This window comes from Crinia signifera, chromosome 4 (assembly GCF_055691185.1).
Source record: "Crinia signifera chromosome 4, ASM5569118v1, whole genome shotgun sequence".
NCBI classification, from domain to species: Eukaryota; Metazoa; Chordata; class Amphibia; order Anura; family Myobatrachidae; genus Crinia; species Crinia signifera.
The window spans coordinates 212,313,961-212,336,523 of NC_139220.1; the positions used below are offsets into that span (position 1 = coordinate 212,313,961).

Genomic DNA, 22,563 nt, shown 5'->3' on the forward strand with positions numbered 1-22,563 from the left:
ACTCAGGGGTGAGGACGGAACCTGATGTCATCAAGTCATGCCTCCATTACAGTAAGTGCAGTGATTCGCTGCTCTTCAGGCGGGTACAGGGCTAATTTATATGATTTGTTCTATTTTCGACATAATGACTATCGACCATCATGCTGTAGACCAAATGACCGCATCCCACCTGCTGGGCCCTCGGCCCAACCCCAAGCTCCAGGCCCCATAGCAGTTGCACCCACTGCACCCTCCATGTTACGCCACTGGGTTCTTATCTGCCATCAAATTCTATGTTTCTATGAGTACAAACTGCACCAACTGTATTTTTTTAGCTATTCTTAATGTTGTTCTTAATGGAGCATCTCCAAGACACATATGTATGTTACTAAATCACATTGTAAATAAACTACAATGTGACTTATTTCAGTATATTGGCCCGAAACTGCTTGAATGACAGTATTATGTTTAAGTAGAGGAAGGTAATTTTAATTGGGTACTCAGGGTGTACCACACATTGACAGTAGAAGGGAAAGCATTTTTTTACTTTTTTCCATTTTTAAATTTGTAGCCCAAATAGATGAAGTATTGACGTTTATTTTTTTGGTTCATCTTTAATACTAAAGCAACATGAAGATGGACATCTCTGCTGATCAGGCAGCCATTGTAGAACAATCAAAACCCTTAGTGTATCTAGCCATGCCACAATATGGCTATTATGTAAATGAACAAGATTATGTCATTTAGACAAGCACCAAACTTTCTGTATTCATTATTCTTTATGTTTTGGTAGTGGTGGGTGGAGGTCGGACAATTTCAATTCCAAGGCTTTTCTAACCCACTATTATTTAAAAATCACAGTAAGTTATCCAAGAACCAAATGTCCACAGTGGTAATTAGAATGCTGTGATCCCTCCAGAATGATCCTAACATTGCATGGAGCAGTGAAATTCTTGAAACTATCCCCTGTGTCATCCCTGGAAAAGTGAATATTAAACTGTTAGCAGGACTGAGTTTTTCTAGACTCACTTTAAATAGTTGAGGGGATTGGGGAGTTTAGTAAACTTAAAATAAAATAATTATGTTGCCGTTATCTTTAATTATCATGACTACCACACACAGTGGCGTAGCTACAGCACCGCAGCCCCCGCGGTCGCGGGGTGGCGCTGGGTAAGTGCGGGCGTCGGGGGGCTGCGGTGCTATTATAATGCCCCATCCCCCACAGCTTTACCTATGTTCGCTGCGGTGGTCCCGGCTCCCCTGGCTTCATTCTGATGCTATTTCGACGGGCTATCATAAAATGTCCACCCCCATATAGCAAACAGTTCTATAAAACTGTCTGCTGTATGGGGGCGGCCATTTTGTGATGGTCCGTGTTTAGCATCAGAATGAAGCCAGGAGGGGAGCCGGGACCAGCGCAGCGAATACAGGTAAATATGCGGGGGATGGGGGGGGGGGGCATGGGCGGCCGGGGTGGTGGAGGAGGGGGGGGGGGCGTGATTTATTATCGGCGGGGGGGCTCCCAAATTATAGTTACGCCGCTGACCACACATCTGCTTTGTATTTGATATTACTTGATATTATTATTCTACTAGTTAACAAAAAGGACCACAAATTATAAATATATGCTGTAAATTGTATAAAAGCCACACAGTGAAAAAAAAATTGCATTGGAATCTTTATTTTTATTTATACATATATCGTAGCTACATTAGGCATTTAATAAAGGTTTAAATGAAACTATACCTATGTACTTCCAATTACACTATGGAGAAGTCTTTACAATTCAAATGAAAATGAAAAGTTTACACAAATGAAGATTTGAATTATTTTAACAAATGTCTTCTCTCATAATTTTTGTCATTTTTTTACAAGAATGAGTGACTACATAATATCAATAGTAGCTGCCATGTCTGCTATGAAGCACTTATTTATGTTGCGCTTGATTTTTCCGAAGCCTTTTTCTCCCCATTCCTCGCCCCAGCTGTGAGAAAAATATAAATATTGATCATTCAAAATGTGGAAATGCATAATGAATAAAAGAACAATGGTAAGGTTGAACCACAGCTAGGGTGTCCAGTCAGCCACTGGATGTCAGACACATAAAAAGATTCAGTCAACGTGAGAACTGCAGTTCAGTCAGATGCATCCAACCTCATCCATCCTGCACATCTGATCCGCCCTGCACACCACATCCATCCTGCACACCTCATCCACCCTGCACATCTGATCCGCCCTGCACACCTCATCCATCCTGCGCATCTGATCCGCCCTGCACACCACATCCATCCTGCACATCTGATCCGCCCTGCACACCTCATCCATCCTGCACATCTGATCAGCCCTGCACACCTCATCCATCCTGCACATCTGATCCTCCCTGCACATTTGCTCCGCCCTGCACATCTGATCCGCCCTGCACACCTGCTCCGCCCTGCACATCTGATCCGCCCTGCACACCTCATCCATCCTGCACATCTGATCCGCCCTGCACACCTCATCCATCCTGCACATCTGATCCGCCCTGCACACCTCATCCATACTGCACATCTGATCCGCCCAGCACACCTCATCCATCCTGCACATCTGATCCGCCCTGCACACCTCATCCATCCTGCACATATGATCCGCCCTGCACACCTCATCCATCCTGCCAGGGCTTAAAGTGGTCATTGAGAGGTGGTGGAACTCCTTTCCCCTGACATCAACCCCCCCCCCCCCCCTCCCCAAATTAGGTGAACTTGAGCCAGTGCCAGGGTTTTTGGCACCCCCTGCAAACTATAAGTTTATGCCCTACCTCCCATTCTTTATGAAGGGACAGTGGTCGTACAATTGTTTCCCCAATTTAAATTATTTCACACAGCAGCACAATGGCATACATATTACACCGCATGCAATGCCCCTTACTCACTTTTTATGTTACGCTGCACAGTAGTACTCTTGATACATGTATGCAACACAGTAGCGTTGCTTATACACAATGCCCATAGTAATACAGCCCCTTACATATATTGCCCACAGGAATAGTACCTTGTGACAGCTTGAAATCTCATATGCTGTGCCAGAGAAGAAAGCTGTTGGGACAGTCTTTTCTGTTGGAATTACTGTGCAGGGCTGTCCTGGAGGTGGAACTAGTTCCCTCTACCATTAGAGGTGGTGGAACACAGTTCCCCCCAGCATAGGCGAATCTAGGGGGTGGTCCGGGGGTGCACAGGACCACCCATTAGCCACCCATTTTGTAGCTGAGGGATGGGGCTTTCCAACGAGCCCAGCCCCGTGTCTCTAGCCCCCTGGGAACCGGAGATACTGCCAGGCAAAGCTGGAACGTTTTCCCTATAGGATAACATGGGACCCGCTAATTCCGACCCCCACCCAGTTCAACGGCTGCCAGTTCCCCCTTCGGCATCACTGAAGCTCGAGGTTGATTTCAGTCAAACCCAAATCGCTGGGCCTTCAATCTGATACCAGGCTGGATCCATATGGGTTAATTGATTCCAGGGATATTGAGGTTAAACCGTTTTTATTTATTTTTTTCATTTCTTAAATGTAATTTCATGACTGTTTATGTTCTTTGAGGGCTGATTTCTCTGGAACCAAACAGCCCAGTTTCACGGGACCAAAATCATTCGAAGCCAACTCAAAAGTTCTTCAATTAAATACTAAATATAATTCATGTAAAATGGGTCAGTTGTTTCCGAAGATATAGCTGGTTGGTTAAAGGGGGTTAGGGAGAGGGGAGTGGTTGTATCTCCCTCTCACACCAGAAAATGTGATCCTGGGACCATATTCCCGGGTAAATCCCTGCATTTTCTGTTGCGAAAGGGGTGTTATTTCAAACAGCCGTGACCTGCAGTGCTCTGAATACAGCCGGGCAGCCCCTGCTCTCTGCCCAGCTGTCAATGACTGTCACCCCTGCAGCTTCCGCTCCAATTCTTCTCCCCGCTTTCACCTCAGCCCGCCCCCCCCCCCTTTAATCATGTGGTGCCGGCGCCCGGCGTGCTCCCCCGACGTCACGCACAACAACAGTGCGCACAATATTTCAAATGTCCACTCAGCTAGAGGGGACACCAGGAGGGGAGTGGGAGCGTGCTCTGCGCTGCGCTCTGCTCCTCTCCCCATAGAAGCAGCTGCACCGCTCTCCATCTCTCCCTGCAGCAGCAGCAGCAAAGGCTCATATAAAAATTTACAGTAAGTGGTACTATTGGGGGCATTGCTTAAGGGACGCTACAAGTGGCGGTATGTGGGGGCATTACGCATAATGTGTGGCTTAATGTGTAAGGGGCATTACGGTGTGCAGCATCATGTGTAAGGGACATTATGTGTGCAGCATCATGTGTAATGGGTACTATGGTGTGCGGCATCATGTGTAATGGGTACTATGGTGTGCGGCATCATGTGTAATGGGTACTATGGTGTGCGGCATCATGTGTAATGGGTACTATGGTGCCATCAAGCAAGAACCCCCTAGCAATGAGCACGTAGGTAAGCAGCACTTATGTGTCAAATATGTAATGGGCATTACGGTTTGTTATATAGTATGTAATGGGCATCATGATGTGTGACACAATGTGTAATGGGCATTATGGTGTGTGGCCTTATGTGTAATTGGCATTACGGTGTGTGGCGTTATGTGTAATGGGTATTACGGAGTTTGCTAAAATGTGTAATAGGCATTACTGTGTATGGTCTAAAGCAGGCATGTCCAACATTGGCCCTCCAGATGTTGTAAAACTACACATCCCAGCATGCTTTGCCACAGTTTTGCTATTAGAGAATGCTAAAACTATTGCAAAGCATGCTGGGATGTGTAGTTTCAAAACATCTGGAGGGCCAACGTTGGACATGCCTGGTCTAAAGTGTAATACCACACCCCTTTTTGTGATGCCACGCCTCCTTCCCATGAGGCCACTCCCCCTTTTTGCCGCGCGGCTAAGCCGCGCAATGGTCCCCCTACTATTATGTCTAGATCTGGGACCACCCATTACCATAATTCTAGATTCGCCTATGCCCCCCAGTTCCCCCTCACTTTAACCCCTGCATCCTGCACATCTGATCCGCCCTGCACACCTCATCCATACTGCACATCTGATCCACCCTGCACACCTCATCCATCCTGCACATCTGTTCCTCCATGCACACCACATCCATACTGCACATCTGATCCGCCATGCACACCTCATCCATCCTGCACATCTGTTCCTCCATGCACACCTCATCCATCCTGCACATATGATCCGCCCTGCACACCTCATCAGTCCTGCACATCTGATCATGCTAGTACAGATCTTTGAGTGAAGTCACCAGAATTGCAGATACAATTGTTTATTTTTCTGCACACTACATATTTTTTCTGTGCGTAAAGATTTACATTTTAGAGTGCCATTAGTTTATGTTGCTCCTCATAACTATATCACTGGAAGGTATCTCTACCATAACATGAATGAGAAATTTACCAAACTTAATGCAAATGAAGAATGCAAATCTGTATCAGTCTGCTGTCCAGGATTGATTTTGAATAATGGGGTTTAAAAGCACCTGTGCTATGAAAATGATAGAAACAGAACACCACCTACTTTGTGCGCTACACTTTAAAATGAGATAAAATTATACAAGTTGTTTAAGTGGCTTTTAAAAATTTCTTACAGACAAATTTAAATCACCACTTGATTTGACTTAATTGATGTGTAATATCTCCACTTTATCACTCGCCAATGATACAGTATATCATACAGTATCAACTGGAGCGGTAGAGAAAAATAAGATGTTGGGGTTAACTATGGGCAGATAAAAGAGTACTGTACAAATACAACTGGCAATACACTTCCTTGTCACATGCAGTCTTCCTTCACTAACACAATCACACTGGACAGGTCCATGTCATACACAATAGCAGCATACTGAGAGGTCGTCATTTGGTTTTCAGATGTTCACTTGTTTTTTTTGGCCACCCCACTTTGGTCTGGAGGTTAACATATGGAGCTGCATGCTGCTTCCGGTCAATGCTACGCTTTGGGTCACTATACTACATATGTTTTACAATATATTACGTTTGTTATACCCATAGCAACATCCCATGTTAAACAGAACTTCCATCTTAGTCAATTTCCCCCTAACTGACAATTACACAAAATTTTACTTACGTACTGTAGTATTGTCCCAGAACAGTGACAACAGTGAAATCTCAGTCAATTAGCAAAAATTGTAAAATGTTCAATAAAACCCCCAATACATTACCGATAACTCATAATCATCATACCAGGCCCAGGAAGATTCAACTTTACCTATAATTGCATGTTAAGGGGTTCTGATGGAGCTGGGTACAATGTAATGGGAAAGGGCCAGGCCAGCTAAATATTTGCAGTGAATGCCCTCAACATCGTGTGAATAGAACCATAAAGGCTCCAATTTGGCACGGTCACACTCGTACAGCATGGATATGTCCCCTCCTTGTTCTGTTGCCCAACACTTGTAATGGCTGCCCTGGCAACTGTATCAGGAATTAGCAGAAATTGAGGTCTACAAAAAATTCCTATGAAATATAATGCTCAGCTATAATCCAATCATAGCGGTTGGAGATGGGGTGTTGCCCATAGCAACCAATCAGATGTTACTTCTTATTTATATAGCACCTTCTAGAACAGTGGTTGTCTTGTCGCTCGCGAGCTACCGATAGCTCACCTGAGCAAAACGAGTGGCTCGACCACTGTTGCCCGCCTGCACCCTCACGCGTGTCCGGCCGCCTGCCCGCCCATTTGTCATCTGGCAACGGACATTGGCAATGAGAATTGACCCCTTGGAAATGAGTATTGACCCCTGGCACTAAGCAAGTTATTTACAATTTATTAGAAGCCTTACTGTGGAGGGCATTGTGGTGTGGCATAATGTGTCGGGCATTGTGGCGTGGCATAATGCATTCCTCCCAACTGTATCGATTTTTGCGGGACATCCCATTTTTTGGGACGGTCCTGCGGGAATTAGACACTGTGCATTTGTCTAGTCAGGCAGGCAGAGGGGCTGGGGGCATGGTCAGCACTTCACAAATCACTGGCCATGCCCTCACAGCGACAAAAATGTTGCTCATAAAAATATATTCCTTTTTCCGCTGGCAAAGTTGGGAGGTATGCATTAGGTGTGAGGGGCATTGCAATGTGTGGCAAAATGTGTCAGGGGCATTACAATGTGCAGCATAGTATCATAGGCATTGTGGTGTGTGGCTTTATGTGTCAGAGGAATTGCGGTCTGTGGCATAATGTGCAGCATATTGTGCAGGGGCATTACAGTGTGCAGCACATTGTGCAGGGGTATTACGGTGTCTGGCATAGTATCAGGGGCTTTGGACATATTTTAGTAGCTCTCCGGGAGGTTTTTTTTTGTCTTCTTTTGTCTTGAGTAGCTCACACTCAATTAAGGTTGGAGACCACTGTACAATAGATATAATCTAAGGGTGCCCACACACTAGAAAGATCTGCGATCTTAAGATGTGCGCAAATTAGCCTTAATCTTTTGTCCATCCTGGACAAAAGATTTCAGGCAAGCGCACATCTTTACCAAAGATTTCTTTTAAGATCCCATGTGTGTTCCTATGGAACTTTTGTTAAATCTTCGGATCTTTCCTGCAGCATGTAAGATCAGAAGATCCGCGGGAACCCGCATCCGACTGATAAAGGGCATTTTTCTGCCGATAATCGGTAAACATCGGTCGATATATCGTCCGATTCGGCCAATCTGCAAAAAAATCATTCTAGTGTGTGGGCACCTGTTGTTGCTTTAGGACATCTTCAATAGAACTCCCATCTTAGTCAATTTGTTCCATAGAATAACAATGAAGTTACCTATTCTTTATGATCCAGTACTCATTGTCGCCATCTTCATCATCATGTTCCGTTCCATAACCCACAATGATAATTGCATGATTTGCACCTGAAGAACATCCTCCATCGTATATTCCTTATATAAAAAGCAAACCTTACATAAATTTTCTGAGCAGTTGCATTATGAAAGATACACAGCCCAACAAAAAAATATTGTTTAGTTGCCAAGAATGTTGGAACATATTTAGAATTTTTTTTTCAAACTGGCTCTAGTTCTTGAGTTAATAAATACCTTCAATTAAAAAGGAACTTCTTAGCTATAACGTGTATATATGGGAATCTACTTATTCACTATAGAAGATGAGATAGATAAATATTCTCGGTGTCCACTCCATGCTTATTCAAGAATAGTGGTTCTCAAACTTGGTCATTAGGATCCCACACATTTCACCGTATTTCTTAGCCATGAATCTATAAATTAGAGCCAATCTTGCATATTCAGAATCAGCACCACAAAGGTACCCCAAAATTGCTCTAATAATAAAATGAGTTGGTCAGTGTTATGATTACATTAAGAGTACTGATAAGTGTGCACAAAATTGCATGTACAGATGTAGCGCCGCTCGTTATTGTGGGGGCTGGCTATTCTATCGCCAGCCCCTGCCAGCAGCCAGGCCCCTCTATCCGTCGGAAGAAAGCGCCAAGCATAAGACACTCATGCGCCCCTTTCCGACAGAGCTCCCTATTGCCGTCTGCCGCCTCTCTGTCCGCCGTCGCTGGTCCCCACCGCCTCCCCGCACCCCCAAACCCTTCCCTTCTCCCTCACGGGGATCGCTGCGCTCGCCACGCTTCGGGCACTATCTAAAATCAACTCCACGCCAACGTGGATAGTGGGGGTATGAAAAGGTCGGAGGACACGTACCGCCGCCCCTCGCAGGCTCGCTGCGCTCGCCTTGCTTTGGGTTGGCATTGATAGTGGGGGTGGCATTGACAATGGGGGTGCACTTAACATTGCGAATTGCATTGCATGCCACTTGCTGGCATACAATGCTATGCGATATTTAATCAGGGGCATTTTCCCAAAAATCGCATCGCATACCATTGCATACCATCGCATACCATCGCATATGTTATGCCATGGTATGCGATGGGCGCCATGCTAGGAAACAAGGGTACTTGTGTATTATCACGGCGCCCCCAATATTAAGTTGCACAACTTTTAATCGCATCGCATGCCTTCCACCGGGTGCACACCGATGCGATGCGATTTAAAATTGTATAAGCCCCCTATCCGATTTTAAATTGTATATAGTGTGGCGAGCGCAACGAGCCACCGAGCCCGAAGCGTGGTGAGTGCAGTTCGCCCGGTGAGGGGACGCGTATTACTTTACGCGTATTACTTTAAATGTATTCTGCGTCCACTCACCGCGCTTCGGGCTCGGTGGCTCGCTGCGCTCGCCACACTATATGAATTCAACTCCACGCCGACGTGGATAGTGGGGGTATAAAAAGGTCGGAGGACGCGTACCGCCGCCGCTCGCCACGCTTCGGGTTCACGTTCATAGTGGGGGTGGCGTGGGGGTGCATGTAACATTGTAAGCCCCTATTAGGGTGCTTATACAATTTAAAATTGCATCGCATCGCATTGTATGGCATTGTATGCCATATACGATTTTAACATTGTATAACATCGGGGGAAATCTCATCCCATCGCATGCCTTATGGTCTGCGATGCCATGGGCGCCGTGATACTACACAAGTACCGAAACAAGTACCTGGGGGTGTGCAAGGATTGAATAGCATGCAAATTGGCAGGAAATGGCCGAAAATCTGCAAAAAAATCGTCCGAAAATCAGCCGAATATCAGCCTCAAATCAGCCGCTAAATCGCATCGCAGATCAAATCGTCAAAAAATCGGATGCGATATCGTATACGATTTACATTACATCGGGCGCCCTGATAATACGCAAGTACCCATAAGATTTGTTACTTGATGTGCCATTTTTTACATGCAATTTGGTCCAATAAATTGCATGAGATTTATCTGGCCAAATTGTGTACAGATGGTCCTAGGGGATGCCAAGAGTGCTAGGAGGGGGTGGCAAAAACTGTGAAATAAAAAGTCAGAACTGTTGTCCTTGTCTGTGATGTAACCAAATGTTGGAATTAATTATAATAAATACTATGTAGGTGCACTCATCAGGATACGTTCATTGGGTCACCAGCAAGTAGGTCGACAAGCATTAGGTTGACACCACTAGGTCGACATGCAGGAACGTCGACATATGTTAGGTCAACAGAGTTAGGTCAACTGGGTCATTAGGTCGACATGGGGAAGGTCAACAGTCAAAAGGTCGACATGGTTTTTTTGAGCTGACATGTGCCGAAGGGTGGTATTTCATGCCCTACCATCCACTAGGGCGTGGCGGGAGAATAAATTAGTGTGACAAGCATAGCAAGTTACCGTGCCCGAAGCATGGTGAGTGCAGCAAGCCATGTGAGGGGACACGGTGGTTCCTTTCGGTGTCCATGTCGACATGACATGTGCCGACAGGCGGTATTTCATGCCCCACCATCCACTAGGGCATGGTGGGAGAATAAAATAGTGTGCCGACCATAGGAAGGCACCGTGTCCAAAGCATGGCGAGCGGACGCAGTGCTACGTTTTAGTGTTTATTTTGACTGTGTTGACATTTGGGTAAAAATAAAAACCATGTTGATTTTTTCACTGTCGACCTAATGACCCTGTCACTGTCGACCTTACCCATGTCAACCTAATGACCCTGTCAACCTAACTCATGTGGACCTAGTGGTGTCGACTAATGCTTGTCGATCTACTTGCTGGTGATCTAATGATCCATAACCCCGTCATCGGCCTGTACATGTTTGGTTTTAGCTAAAAATCTTTAGTTATGGTTAAAATAAATTGTTTATATAACTATTTCTCAGGCTATTTCTTGCTTTTTGTGAACTGCTATCCCTGAAATCCTTCACATTTTATTTTCAGATATACTGTAATCTACTATACTGTAAATTAGTTTTTTTTTACATGAGTAATCTTATAAAATGAGTATGTTAGACTTAGAACAAAAGATATATGTACAGTAAGTAAAATAATACCTTACTGTACTAATACTATATTGTAACAATTGTATACTACCTTTATTATAAAACATAAATTCCATATCTACTCCAAACCCAACAGTGATTGGTCCTTCAAGGGCGACTGAAGATGCAATGTTCTCTTCTCCAGGCACTAGGTAGTATTTGGTTGTATTCAACTGTATTGCTTCATCACTGTTATATGCACAATGCATCCGCTAATGATGGAAAAAATAAAGAAAATAAAATCAAATTCCATATCATTATTTATATATGTTGTTTGTGTTTCTCAAAAATGTTGTCTTGCGGCACTTTGGGAGAAATTGATTACTGTTTTTTTGTGTGTCACAATCAATGGTAATATTATAATAAAGAGAAAATCATAAAAATGAGAATAAAACAAGACTGCTATTTGTTTCACTTGCATTTTAATTGGGATTTTCATATTACAGGTTGAGTATCCCGTATCCGAATATCCGTTATCTGAATTATTCCGAAACCGTACATTCCAGAAAGTGAACAAAATTTTTATTTTTTTTGCTAAAAACTTACTGGAGACATCTGTAACAGCACCACTGAGGACACGATATGTAACTGGCACTATATACAGTATGTCCAAGACAATGATTGCTTGGCATTTGAATTCAGTGCCTAAGATTGTACGCAAACTTTGTTTCATGTTTTGAAACCTTGTTTTATGCACAAATAAAATATATTTGTGTTTATTTCATGTGTTTGATGTATACGTACAACTTAAATGCAAGATACCTCAAGATACATCATTGAAATATTAAAATATTCAGAAAAACTGAATAATCTGTTATCCAAAATGATCCTGGTCCCGAGCATTTATAATTGCTTTGCATCATGCTTGTGAAATATGTAGCCTGGTAATATGACATACAAATTCTGACACACTGGGAATTGTTGTGTTCAGAAAACCCCAATTTCATAATTACTGTCTATCACATAACCAATGATAATACACAATGGAATAGATAAAATATGACGACTGCAAAATCTGTACAAATCATGACACGGGTGAACTAATAATATTATGATACATGCAATTAAATAAAAATGAATTCATTTTTTATATATATATATATATATATATATATATATATATATATAGTTTACAAAATAAGAACTAAATGGTGTAAAATGAAGATTACAGTGCAAGTATTACAGACTGACAGTAAGGTAAGAGGTTCCTTCATGGAAGTTTGTAATCTAATAGATCGGGGGGTCAACTCAAAGCGCTAATTTCACCTACTGTTAGGAACAGGGAGATCTCGCCTACCCTAACTCCGTTGTCACCCCTTGGAATTGGCGGATGCGTGCTAAGCTAACCTTCACCAATAATAGCCGCGTTCGTGGGAGCCCGTTAGTCAGGCTCCCACCCCGATGCCACCTGGTCTTACTGGAGACAACGCAGCCGCCAAGGCCGGAGGTAAACAAGGGGAAATCTACCTAAAAAACCAAGGAGGCGAGAACCACCCTGCCCCACAGAGGGGGATGTCAGTGGATAGCGGACTGGGCTGGGACCCGCGGTGCTAATGCTGTGAGCAGCAGGCCAGACAAAGTACCGTGGCCAAATTGACTGGTATCACAATACACAAGGTGTACCCAGGTGCTGAGCACACGGTATGCTGACACAATCCAAGATGTTGACGGGTGTAACAATACACAATATGTTGACACAATAAGAACTGCTGACGGGTGTAACAATACACAATGGCCCTTATTCTAATTCGGACGGTACGGCCCGCGTGCGGCCGTACCGCCGATGTTTTTATTCTGCACATGCGCAGAGGTCAATCTGCGCATGTGCAGCCCCCTTCGCCGCAGACGTATTTCGTCCGCCGCAAAGGGGGCGTATAGGGGCGTGAGGGGCTTCATACCCTCATTTCCCGATGTGTACGCCCCGCGTTTCATGGGCGTTCCCATGCAAACGCGGGGCGTATGCATGGTAATGAGGGTATGACGCAACTCATGGGGGCGGAAAGCTGACGTCGCCGGATGTCAGCTCTCAGCCCCCATACAAGCTAGCACACGGACGATTGTCCGTGTGGTCTCAGCTTGCGGGAGCTGCTGGGGCGTGCGGACCTGCCATCGATGGTCGACGACCATCGAATGCAGGGGGCAGCTCCCACCATGGTGGAGGCGTACGCCTCCACCATTTTTATGCGGATCGCCAGCCGTCCGTGTACGGATGGCCGTGGCGATCCGTCTCGTGGGCGGGGATTGGTTTGTGCGGCCAGAGCACCGTGTGCGGCTCTGGCCGCACCAACCAGAATAAGGGCCAATATGCTGACACAATATAAACTGCTGACGGGTGTAACAATACACAATATGTTGACACAATCAGAACTGCTGACGGGTGTAACAATACACAATATGCTGACACAATATAAACTGCTGACGGGTGTAACAATACACAATATGTTGACACAATAAGAACTGCTGACGGGTGTAACAATACACAATATGCTGACACAATATAACTGACAATAAGGGAGGAAAGGAGTGAGAGTCTCCCAACTTATCTGACACCAAGATATCAGCAAGCAGACGCAAGCAAGGTTTCTGGAGGCAGCCAGGAACAGGGACTGGAAACCAGGAACCACGGGTGAGCAGGAGCCTGGAACCGGAAACACTCAGGACGCCAAATCAGGAGCTATAGCCGGCGTCTGAGTGTCCCAGTGTCCAAGTTTAAATAGCGCGCCAAGCGCTACCCTGACGCTGCGTGCGGCGTCATGCACACCCCTTCCTCCCTGCGGCCGCCAGGCGTCCTCCGTCGCCTTGGCAACCGCTGCGGCAGGGGAGGAAGGGGTTGTACGCCGGCAGCCTGACTGTCTGCCGGAAGCTCCCGGCTGATGACGCAACGGCGTCGCGGTAACCCGGCAACCGCCGGAAGAACAGAGGAGACTGCCGGGCGAGCGGAGGCGCTGCCCGTGCAGCTCCTAACAGTACCCCCCCCTTGAGGAGGGGTCACCGAACCCTTACAACCAGGTTTGAATGGGAAGGTCTTAAAGAACTCTGCTTTGAGCCTGGGCGCATGTAACAATCGCTCAGGCACCCAAGACCTCTCCTCTTCTCCGAACCCCTTCCAATGGACCAAAAATTTCAGTTGACCCCGAACAACCTTGGAGTCCAATATCTGTTCTACTATGAATTCTTTGTGCCCTTGAACGAGGACTGGTTCGCGGTTGGAAGCAGGCCCTGATTGGGAAGCCATCGAGGCTGGTTTAAGAAGAGAGCAATGAAAGACATTATTGATCCGCAGTGTTCTGGGGAGCTGCAACCTAAATGCCACCGGATTGACTTGAGCAGTGATCAAAAATGGACCGATGAACCTGGGCCCTAATTTGGGACATCTCTGGCGAAGCTTAATGTGGCGAGTAGACAACCACACCTTTTGCCCCACTTGGAAAAAACATGGTCTCCTATGTTTGTCAAAAAAATTTTTTGAACGTGCTGAAGATTGCCTCAGAGCCAAATGAACCTTTTGCCACGACTTCCTAAGGAAGGACACTGTGGAGAAGGGCGGCCGAGAGGAATCCCTCGGAACAAAGAAGGAGTTGCACTTGGGATGGAACCCGAAATTACACAAAAAAGGCGAGCTTTTGGAGGCCGCATGATACGAGTTGTTATAAGCAAATTCTGCTAAAGGTACCAGTTCGGCCCAATTGCTCTGACATTTGGAGACGAAGCAGCGTAAATATTGCTCCAATGCTTGGTTGACCCTTTCGGTCTGCCCGTTGGACTGTGGGTGATGCCCGGAGGAAAGACTGACCTGTATTCCTAAACCGGAACAAAAACTTCTCCAGAACCTGGCCACAAACTGAGATCCCCTGTCAGAAACAATATCCAAGGGAAGGCCATGGAGTCTGAAAATATGCGAGATAAAGAGTTGTGCCAACTCTTTAGCAGTAGGAAGTTTACGCAAGGGAATAAAATGTGCCATCTTGCTAAAGCGGTCGACCGTGACCCAAATGGTGGTAAAACGAGAAGAAGAAGGAAGGTCGACAATGAAGTCCATAGAAATATGGGACCATGGCCTTTCGGGAATGAACAATGGCAGAAGAGTACCCACTGGTGATGACCTGGGAGATTTATGTCGAGCACATACCGGACAAGAAGAGATAAACAGAGCAACATCCTGTTTTATGGTGGGCCACCAAACCGCCCTAGACAAGTGCTCAAGGGTCTTGGTAACGCCAGGGTGTCCAGTGACCCTACTGGAATGAAAATCCTTGAGGACCAAATTTCTGAGGTGTTTGGGAATAAACAGTCTATTATGTGGAGTCCCCTGAGGAGCAGAAGGCTGAGAAGCCAGGACACGGGAGGCCAAGTCCTGAGTCAGACCCGCAAAAATGACAGAAGACGGGACAATGGGCGTATCTTTGAGTCCAGTGCTCTGACAAGTCTGGAAACTACGAGATAAAGCATCAGCTTTGACATTTTTGGGGCCGGGTCTGAACGTAATGATAAATTGAAACCTGGTAAAGAACAACGCCCACCGGGCTTGTCGTGGGTTTAATCGCTTAGCAGATTCGATGTAGGCTAAGTTTTTATGGTCGGTAATCACCGTGATGATGTGTTTGGCCCCTTCTAACCAATGACGCCACTCCTCAAAGGCCCACTTAATGGCCAACAATTCACGATTCCCGACATCATAGTTCCTTTCAGCTGAGGAGAACTTACGGGAGAAGAAGGCGCAAGGATGAATCTTCTGATCACGAATGTCCTTCTGAGAAAGGACAGCTCCAGCCCCTACATCCGAGGCGTCAACCTCCACAATAAAAGGAATTCTGGGATCCGGGTGATGTAAGACAGGAGCTGAGCAGAAGGCCTTCTTTAATTGATGAAAGGACTCAACGGCCTGTGGGGACCAAATTTCAGGATTGGCTCCCTTGCGAGTCAGTTCCACAATGGGGGCAACAATGTCAGAAAAGGACCGGATGAATCTCCGATAATAATTGGAGAATCCTAAGAATCTTTGGATGGCCTTGAGATTGTTAGGAAGAGCCCAGGACATGATGGCTTGAACCTTGCTGGGGTCCATGGAAAAACCCTTAGGAGAGATGACATAACCCAGAAAAGAGACTTGAGCAATTTCGAATTCACACTTTTCGAGTTTGGCATATAATTGATTTTCACGCAACTTCTGAAGAATCAGGCGGACGTGTTGCCGATGTTCAGAAAGTGACTTGGAAAAAATCAAAATGTCGTCTAAGTAAACCACAGCAAATACTCCCAGGAACGGCCGAAGTACTTCATTGATGAAATCCTGAAAAACTGCAGGAGCGTTGGCCAAGCCGAACGGCATTACAAGATATTCATAGTGACCTGAATGTGTGTTAAAGGCTGTCTTCCACTCATCTCCCTTTCTAATCCTGATGAGGTTATATGCTCCTCTAAGATCAATCTTAGAAAACACCACCGCTTCCCGGATTTGATCAAACAACACAGAGATGAGTGGTAACGGATAGAAATTTTTTACAGTAATTTTGTTCAAGGCCCTATAGTCTATGCAGGGACGCAAAGATCCATCTTTCTTTTCAACAAAAAAAAACCCTGCACCTACAGGAGATTTAGAAGGACGGATGAATCCCTTTTCGAGACTCTCTTTTATGTATGAATCCATGGCCTGGGATTCAGGTTCTGAGAGGGCATATAGACGTCCCTTGGGCAATCTGGCATTGGGAACTAAGTCTATAGTACAATCAAAGGGACGGTGAGGGGGCAACGTATCAGCTTCCTTCTTGGAAAACACATCGGCAAAGTCTCTGTAGGGTATGGGTAAAGAAGAAAAAACGGGAAGGACAAGACGAAGAGGAAGAGAGAGACAGTGATCAGAACAGGAAGAGCCCCAACGTACAATTTCTCCTGTGGACCAGTCGATACTGGGATTGTGCTTTCTAAGCCATGGTAACCCTAGGACGAGTGGCGTGAGCGGACAGTGAAACAACAAAAAAGAAATCTCTTCAGAATGAAGAGCCCCCACCGAAAGCTGGAGAGAAGGGGTGCACGCGGTAACACTGCCGTTGGCGAGTGGCTGACCATCCAGGCCACAAACCGACAATGAATTGACCAGGGGAATGGGTTTGAGCCCCAAAGAACAAACCAACCCCCCGTCAATAAAATTGCCGGCTGCACCGCAATCAACAAAGGCAGTGGTAGCGACAGTGCAGTTTTTATAAGTGACAGAAACCTGAATAATGATCGAGTCTAGGGGAGAAAAACAAGATAGGCCCAAGTGAGTTTCCCCAAACCCACCTAGGCCCTGTCTTTTCCCGCCTTCAACGGACAGACCACTGCACGGTGACCCTGACCACCACAATACAGACAGAGACCCTTCAGCCTCCTACGATTCTTTTCTGCGGCAGATAAACGTGTGGCCCCAATTTGCATGGGTTCGTCACAGACAACCTCCGAGGTCTCCCCCAGTGATGTGGAAGGATATACCCCGGAAACCCTCTCCCTCTGGCGTTCCCGGAACCTCCGATCTACCTTTATGGCTAACTCCATAATTTCATCCAGGGAGGTCGGAGTTGGGTAGTGGACCAATGCATCTTTTAACGTTTCAGATAACCCAATGCGAAATTGGCTACGGAGTGCTGGGTCATTCCAACCAGAATCAATGGCCCACCTCCTGAATTGGGTACAATAAGCCTCTGCGTTACTCTGACCCTGCCGTAGTGCCCTCAGGTTGGCTTCGGCTGAGGCAGCACGGTCTGGGTCGTCGTAAAGCAACCCCATGGCAGAAAAAAAAGCATTCACAGAGGTAAGGGCCTCGGACCCTGCGGGAAGGCCAAACGCCCAGGTCTGGGGGTCTCCTTGTAGCAGGGAGATGACCATTCCCACACGCTGGGATTCTACGCCGGAGGAGGCCGGGCGGAGTTTGAAATAAAGTTTACACGACTCTCTAAAGTTAAAAAACTGGGAACGTTCCCCGGAAAACCGGTCCGGGAGACTCAACTTGGGTTCGGGGTTTCTAGATGAGGATAAGACCCCTTGTACCCGTTCCTCTTGTGAGTTTACCCGGAGGGTCAATTTCTGAAGTTCCTGAGTAAGAGTATGCATCTGCCCTGCCAGAGCGTGATTAGCAGCCTGCTGGGCCGGATCCATAATGGCTGACTGAAGGTTCGGGTGAAGTATGGGCCGGCTATAATGTTGGGAACAGGGAGATCTCGCCTACCCTAACTCCGTTGTCACCCCTTGGAATTGGCGGATGCGTGCTAAGCTAACCTTCACCAATAATAGCCGCGTTCGTGGGAGCCCGTTAGTCAGGCTCCCACCCCGATGCCACCTGGTCTTACTGGAGACAACGCAGCCGCCAAGGCCGGAGGTAAACAAGGGGAAATCTACCTAAAAAACCAAGGAGGCGAGAACCACCCTGCCCCACAGAGGGGGATGTCAGTGGATAGCGGACTGGGCTGGGACCCGCGGTGCTAATGCTGTGAGCAGCAGGCCAGACAAAGTACCGTGGCCAAATTGACTGGTATCACAATACACAAGGTGTACCCAGGTGCTGAGCACACGGTATGCTGACACAATCCAAGATGTTGACGGGTGTAACAATACACAATATGTTGACACAATAAGAACTGCTGACGGGTGTAACAATACACAATATGCTGACACAATATAAACTGCTGACGGGTGTAACAATACACAATATGTTGACACAATCAGAACTGCTGACGGGTGTAACAATACACAATATGCTGACACAATATAAACTGCTGACGGGTGTAACAATACACAATATGTTGACACAATAAGAACTGCTGACGGGTGTAACAATACACAATATGCTGACACAATATAACTGACAATAAGGGAGGAAAGGAGTGAGAGTCTCCCAACTTATCTGACACCAAGATATCAGCAAGCAGACGCAAGCAAGGTTTCTGGAGGCAGCCAGGAACAGGGACTGGAAACCAGGAACCACGGGTGAGCAGGAGCCTGGAACCGGAAACACTCAGGACGCCAAATCAGGAGCTATAGCCGGCGTCTGAGTGTCCCAGTGTCCAAGTTTAAATAGCGCGCCAAGCGCTACCCTGACGCTGCGTGCGGCGTCATGCACACCCCTTCCTCCCTGCGGCCGCCAGGCGTCCTCCGTCGCCTTGGCAACCGCTGCGGCAGGGGAGGAAGGGGTTGTACGCCGGCAGCCTGACTGTCTGCCGGAAGCTCCCGGCTGATGACGCGACGGCGTCGCGGTAACCCGGCAACCGCCGGAAGAACAGAGGAGACTGCCGGGCGAGCGGAGGCGCTGCCCGTGCAGCTCCTAACACCTACCACGTTATAACTAGAGATGAGCAAGGTCAGTTTCCTAGAAACAGAGCACACCCAAACTTAGGGGTTACGAGTCAAACCAAGACACAGCCTGGGTCTTCATGCCAAGTCTGGATCCCAAACGGGTCAAAACGTCATCTTCCCAGCACTGGATCTACCATGTTTTAGATTGCATATACAAGTCTGTCTCTCATGCTTGGGCACCTTTTCATACGAAAGATCGGAGGGAGAGGGATGCTTCAAGGTGAGTTACTATCTTGTCTGCCTTTCAGGCACTGTGTTAAAAAATGTAATTAGGAGCAATGTGGTACTGTGCTATAGAAAAATGCCTTTTGGTAACACAGCTATAGCAGCATTATGAGGCACTGTGTGTTTTTCAGGCATTATGTAAAATTAAAATAAAACACTGTGTTATTTGTGTGTTTATGTTATTTTTAAACACCATGCCTAATTTTAGGTGCCATTATTTCTAGAAGGAAGTGGCGTAAGTTTGTCCCTGGTGCCTGTTGGCAAGATATATATTGGAACTCCCCCCCCCCCACACACACACACACATACTCACACAACCTTATATAATATAAGAGGACATATATATATATATCAGAACTTCGACACAGGTGCTATCGATGGCTTTTAATTTACTGTTTTAAACTTGCAGGGGAGGAGAAGTGCCCCGATTGGGAGCAGGAGCCATTGCCTCCCAGAGTTCTGCCTCTGCAAGGAGGGCTATGTTGTTTGTGTGTTTAAGTATAGTATTGAAAAATTCAAATCAAACACTTCATCCACAAAAGTTATAGGGCGGTATTCAATGAGGCAGAATCGCCAAGTTTTATGGCGATTCTGTGTTTTTTTCGTGTGTGCCGGCGATTTTTGGAGCTGAAAAAGCGAATCACCCTATTCAATGACCTCTATTCGCCGATGACGACCGGTGAATGAAGCCCCAATCGCCAAATGTTATTCTCTACAAATCGCCGGTTTTTGTCTATAGGAATTTTCATGGGGATTCGCCGGTAGTCGACGGGAATCACCATGAATCGCCAAAAGTGTATTCAATGAGAGGTTGGCGATTCTTATTTCTTGTTTCATATCGCCGTTCCTCACCGAGTGTCCCTCGTCATCTTTTTGTGGTGAACTTTTATAGGAACCTGTGAAATAATTGGTTTTAAGTGTTCAATTTAACTCTGCAAGTGTAATGTATTATTATTTGCTGCCCTTGTGTGATGTGATGGTCGTAGAAGTGCTATACAAATATATATTTAATTTTTTCTGGTATTTTTTTTTTCTCCCACAACGCACTGTTCTTACCCATGGTGCACCTCACTTACCCATGATTCTCCTCCCCACCTCACTCCTTCGTTTGGCCTTTGAGGAGATTACACAGCTTTTGCAGTCTGCTGTATTGGAATTGTTTTTTCAGGGTAATTTGCATTTTTCTTGCATTTCACTGCAATTTCTTACAGTACTGAAGCTGTTTAGGGAAACGCCGGATTGGCTGAGAATCGCCGTTGGGGGCGGCGATTCTCAGCCACGTTGAATAGGGTGACACAGCTAGTCCCGGCGACTCCCGACGCTTGGCGAATCGACGTAAAAAAACGGTGAATGGCAGGCGAATGTAAAATCTGAATCGCTGTGACCAACGATTCAGGTCATTGAATACCGCCCATAGTCTCTGTTACTGAAGTGGTTGGTTTATTAAATTGTTCATGTCCTTTTTAATATACAACATAAGTGTAATAAGGCAAATCCAACTAGCACCACTTTTTCATTATGAGATATACAGTATTTGGGGGGGGGGGGGGAGAGATTGGTGATGGTCTTCTGCCTCTTGCAAGACGATTCTTTACCAACTCATGCTTCGTTCTTATATTTCTCTGTCATTCTTATCATTATGGCCACTGATCTTCTATTTGACATGGGAACTCACATCTAGTTGTTGATGATATCAGTCTAGCTATAACCCTTTCAGCTTCGGATGGAATGGAAGATCAGCAGACAGAAGAGTTCCATTGAAGAACAGGATATGGTAGGTAGTTAGGGATAGTTAGCTATGTTGGATCCTTTCCTTTACAGCAGACATATTCCGCAGCGCTTTACAGAAAGTATGTGAACATTCACTTCGGTCCCTGCCCCAGTGGAGCTTACAATCTATATTCCCTACCACATGTACACACACACACAGACATTCTAGGGTTAATTTTGTTGGAAGCCAATTAGCCTACCAGTATATTTTTGGATTGTGGGAGGAAATCAGAGTACCCGGAGGAAACCCATGCAAGTACGGGAAGAATATACAAACTTCACACAGAGCCAAGGTGGGAATGGAACCCAGGACCCGCTGTGAGGCAGTAATGCTAACCATTACACCATCCATACTGCCTATCCGTAAGATAATAGATAGTATCTGATTGGTTGCCAATAGCAGAATCCCATCCGAAATAGAACTCCCAACTTAGTAAATTTCCCCTCTGGTTCCGGAGGCCCTTTTATAAACTGAAAACAGGGCTATTAAAACCCTTCTCATATCAGTTTTCATTCATGAGGAATGCCAAGTACATACATGGCCAATAGCCAGTGGACCTTTACAGGTATCCAATATCATCCAGTGGATTACTGCAATAATGGGAATGGATCATTGCATAAGGGGAGATAATTACGTTTTTTGTTTCATATCTTAATAGTAATCAAAAATGCATTTTAGTTCTAAGTTAAATTAGTATGTTAAGGATTTTATTGGCTTCTAGTTTTAATAGATTTCACATGTATACCTTTATAAAGATTCATTTATTTTGGTCACCTGAATAGTTTTTATATACCCATATCCCTTGTTCCCACTTTTTTTAAACCTATTCTTACATCTACAGACTATTTAAAAAAATACACAAACAAAAATACCTTCTCAGTGTATTCATAATCTTCAGCCTTCATGATGCCATCCGTTGCTATATAATGGAGTGCCATAAGAGGAAACCCTCCACAACATGCTCCATCTTCATCATCACAGTCTAGTAACTGCTGTTCACTCAGGTCCATGAGGCCATGATTCCTTATGCATAATCTGGATTCAATCACACCCACCTTAAAAACAGAGCAAACATAAAAAAAAGAAAAATCTTAAAATAAATAGTTAACCCTTTGACTGCCAAAGTTGCTGTGAGAGATCCTCGAAATTTCAGCTAAAACTGCCAGCGTCATTCGACTGTTCTTTTTTTGGGTGCAATATTTAATTTAACTTCAAGAAGTTGACTTGGCTGTATTTGGATTTATCTATACTAAAAGAACAGTGGCTGTGAGCAAGGCTGTCATTTTTAGCAGATATTTTGAGAATCTCTTAAGCTGTGTACACACGGGGGCGATATATTGCTCA

General features: G+C 45.6%; 1 protein-coding gene across 1 annotated transcript in view; it reads right to left on the minus strand.

The window, feature by feature from the left end:
* Positions 1-1,694: 1,694 nt before the first annotated feature.
* LOC146072529 (cathepsin L-like proteinase) overlaps positions 1,695-22,563 on the minus strand; it is a 28,020-nt gene continuing 7,151 nt past the window's right edge. Inside the window, exons 5-8 of the mRNA XM_083179747.1 lie at positions 22,092-22,274; positions 10,951-11,110; positions 7,812-7,926; positions 1,695-1,963 (exon numbers count right to left, since the gene is read on the minus strand). Of these exons, the coding sequence (XP_083035873.1) occupies positions 1,864-1,963; positions 7,812-7,926; positions 10,951-11,110; positions 22,092-22,274 (558 nt within the window). The 3' untranslated portion in view covers positions 1,695-1,863. The remainder of the gene's footprint in view (positions 1,964-7,811; positions 7,927-10,950; positions 11,111-22,091; positions 22,275-22,563) is intronic.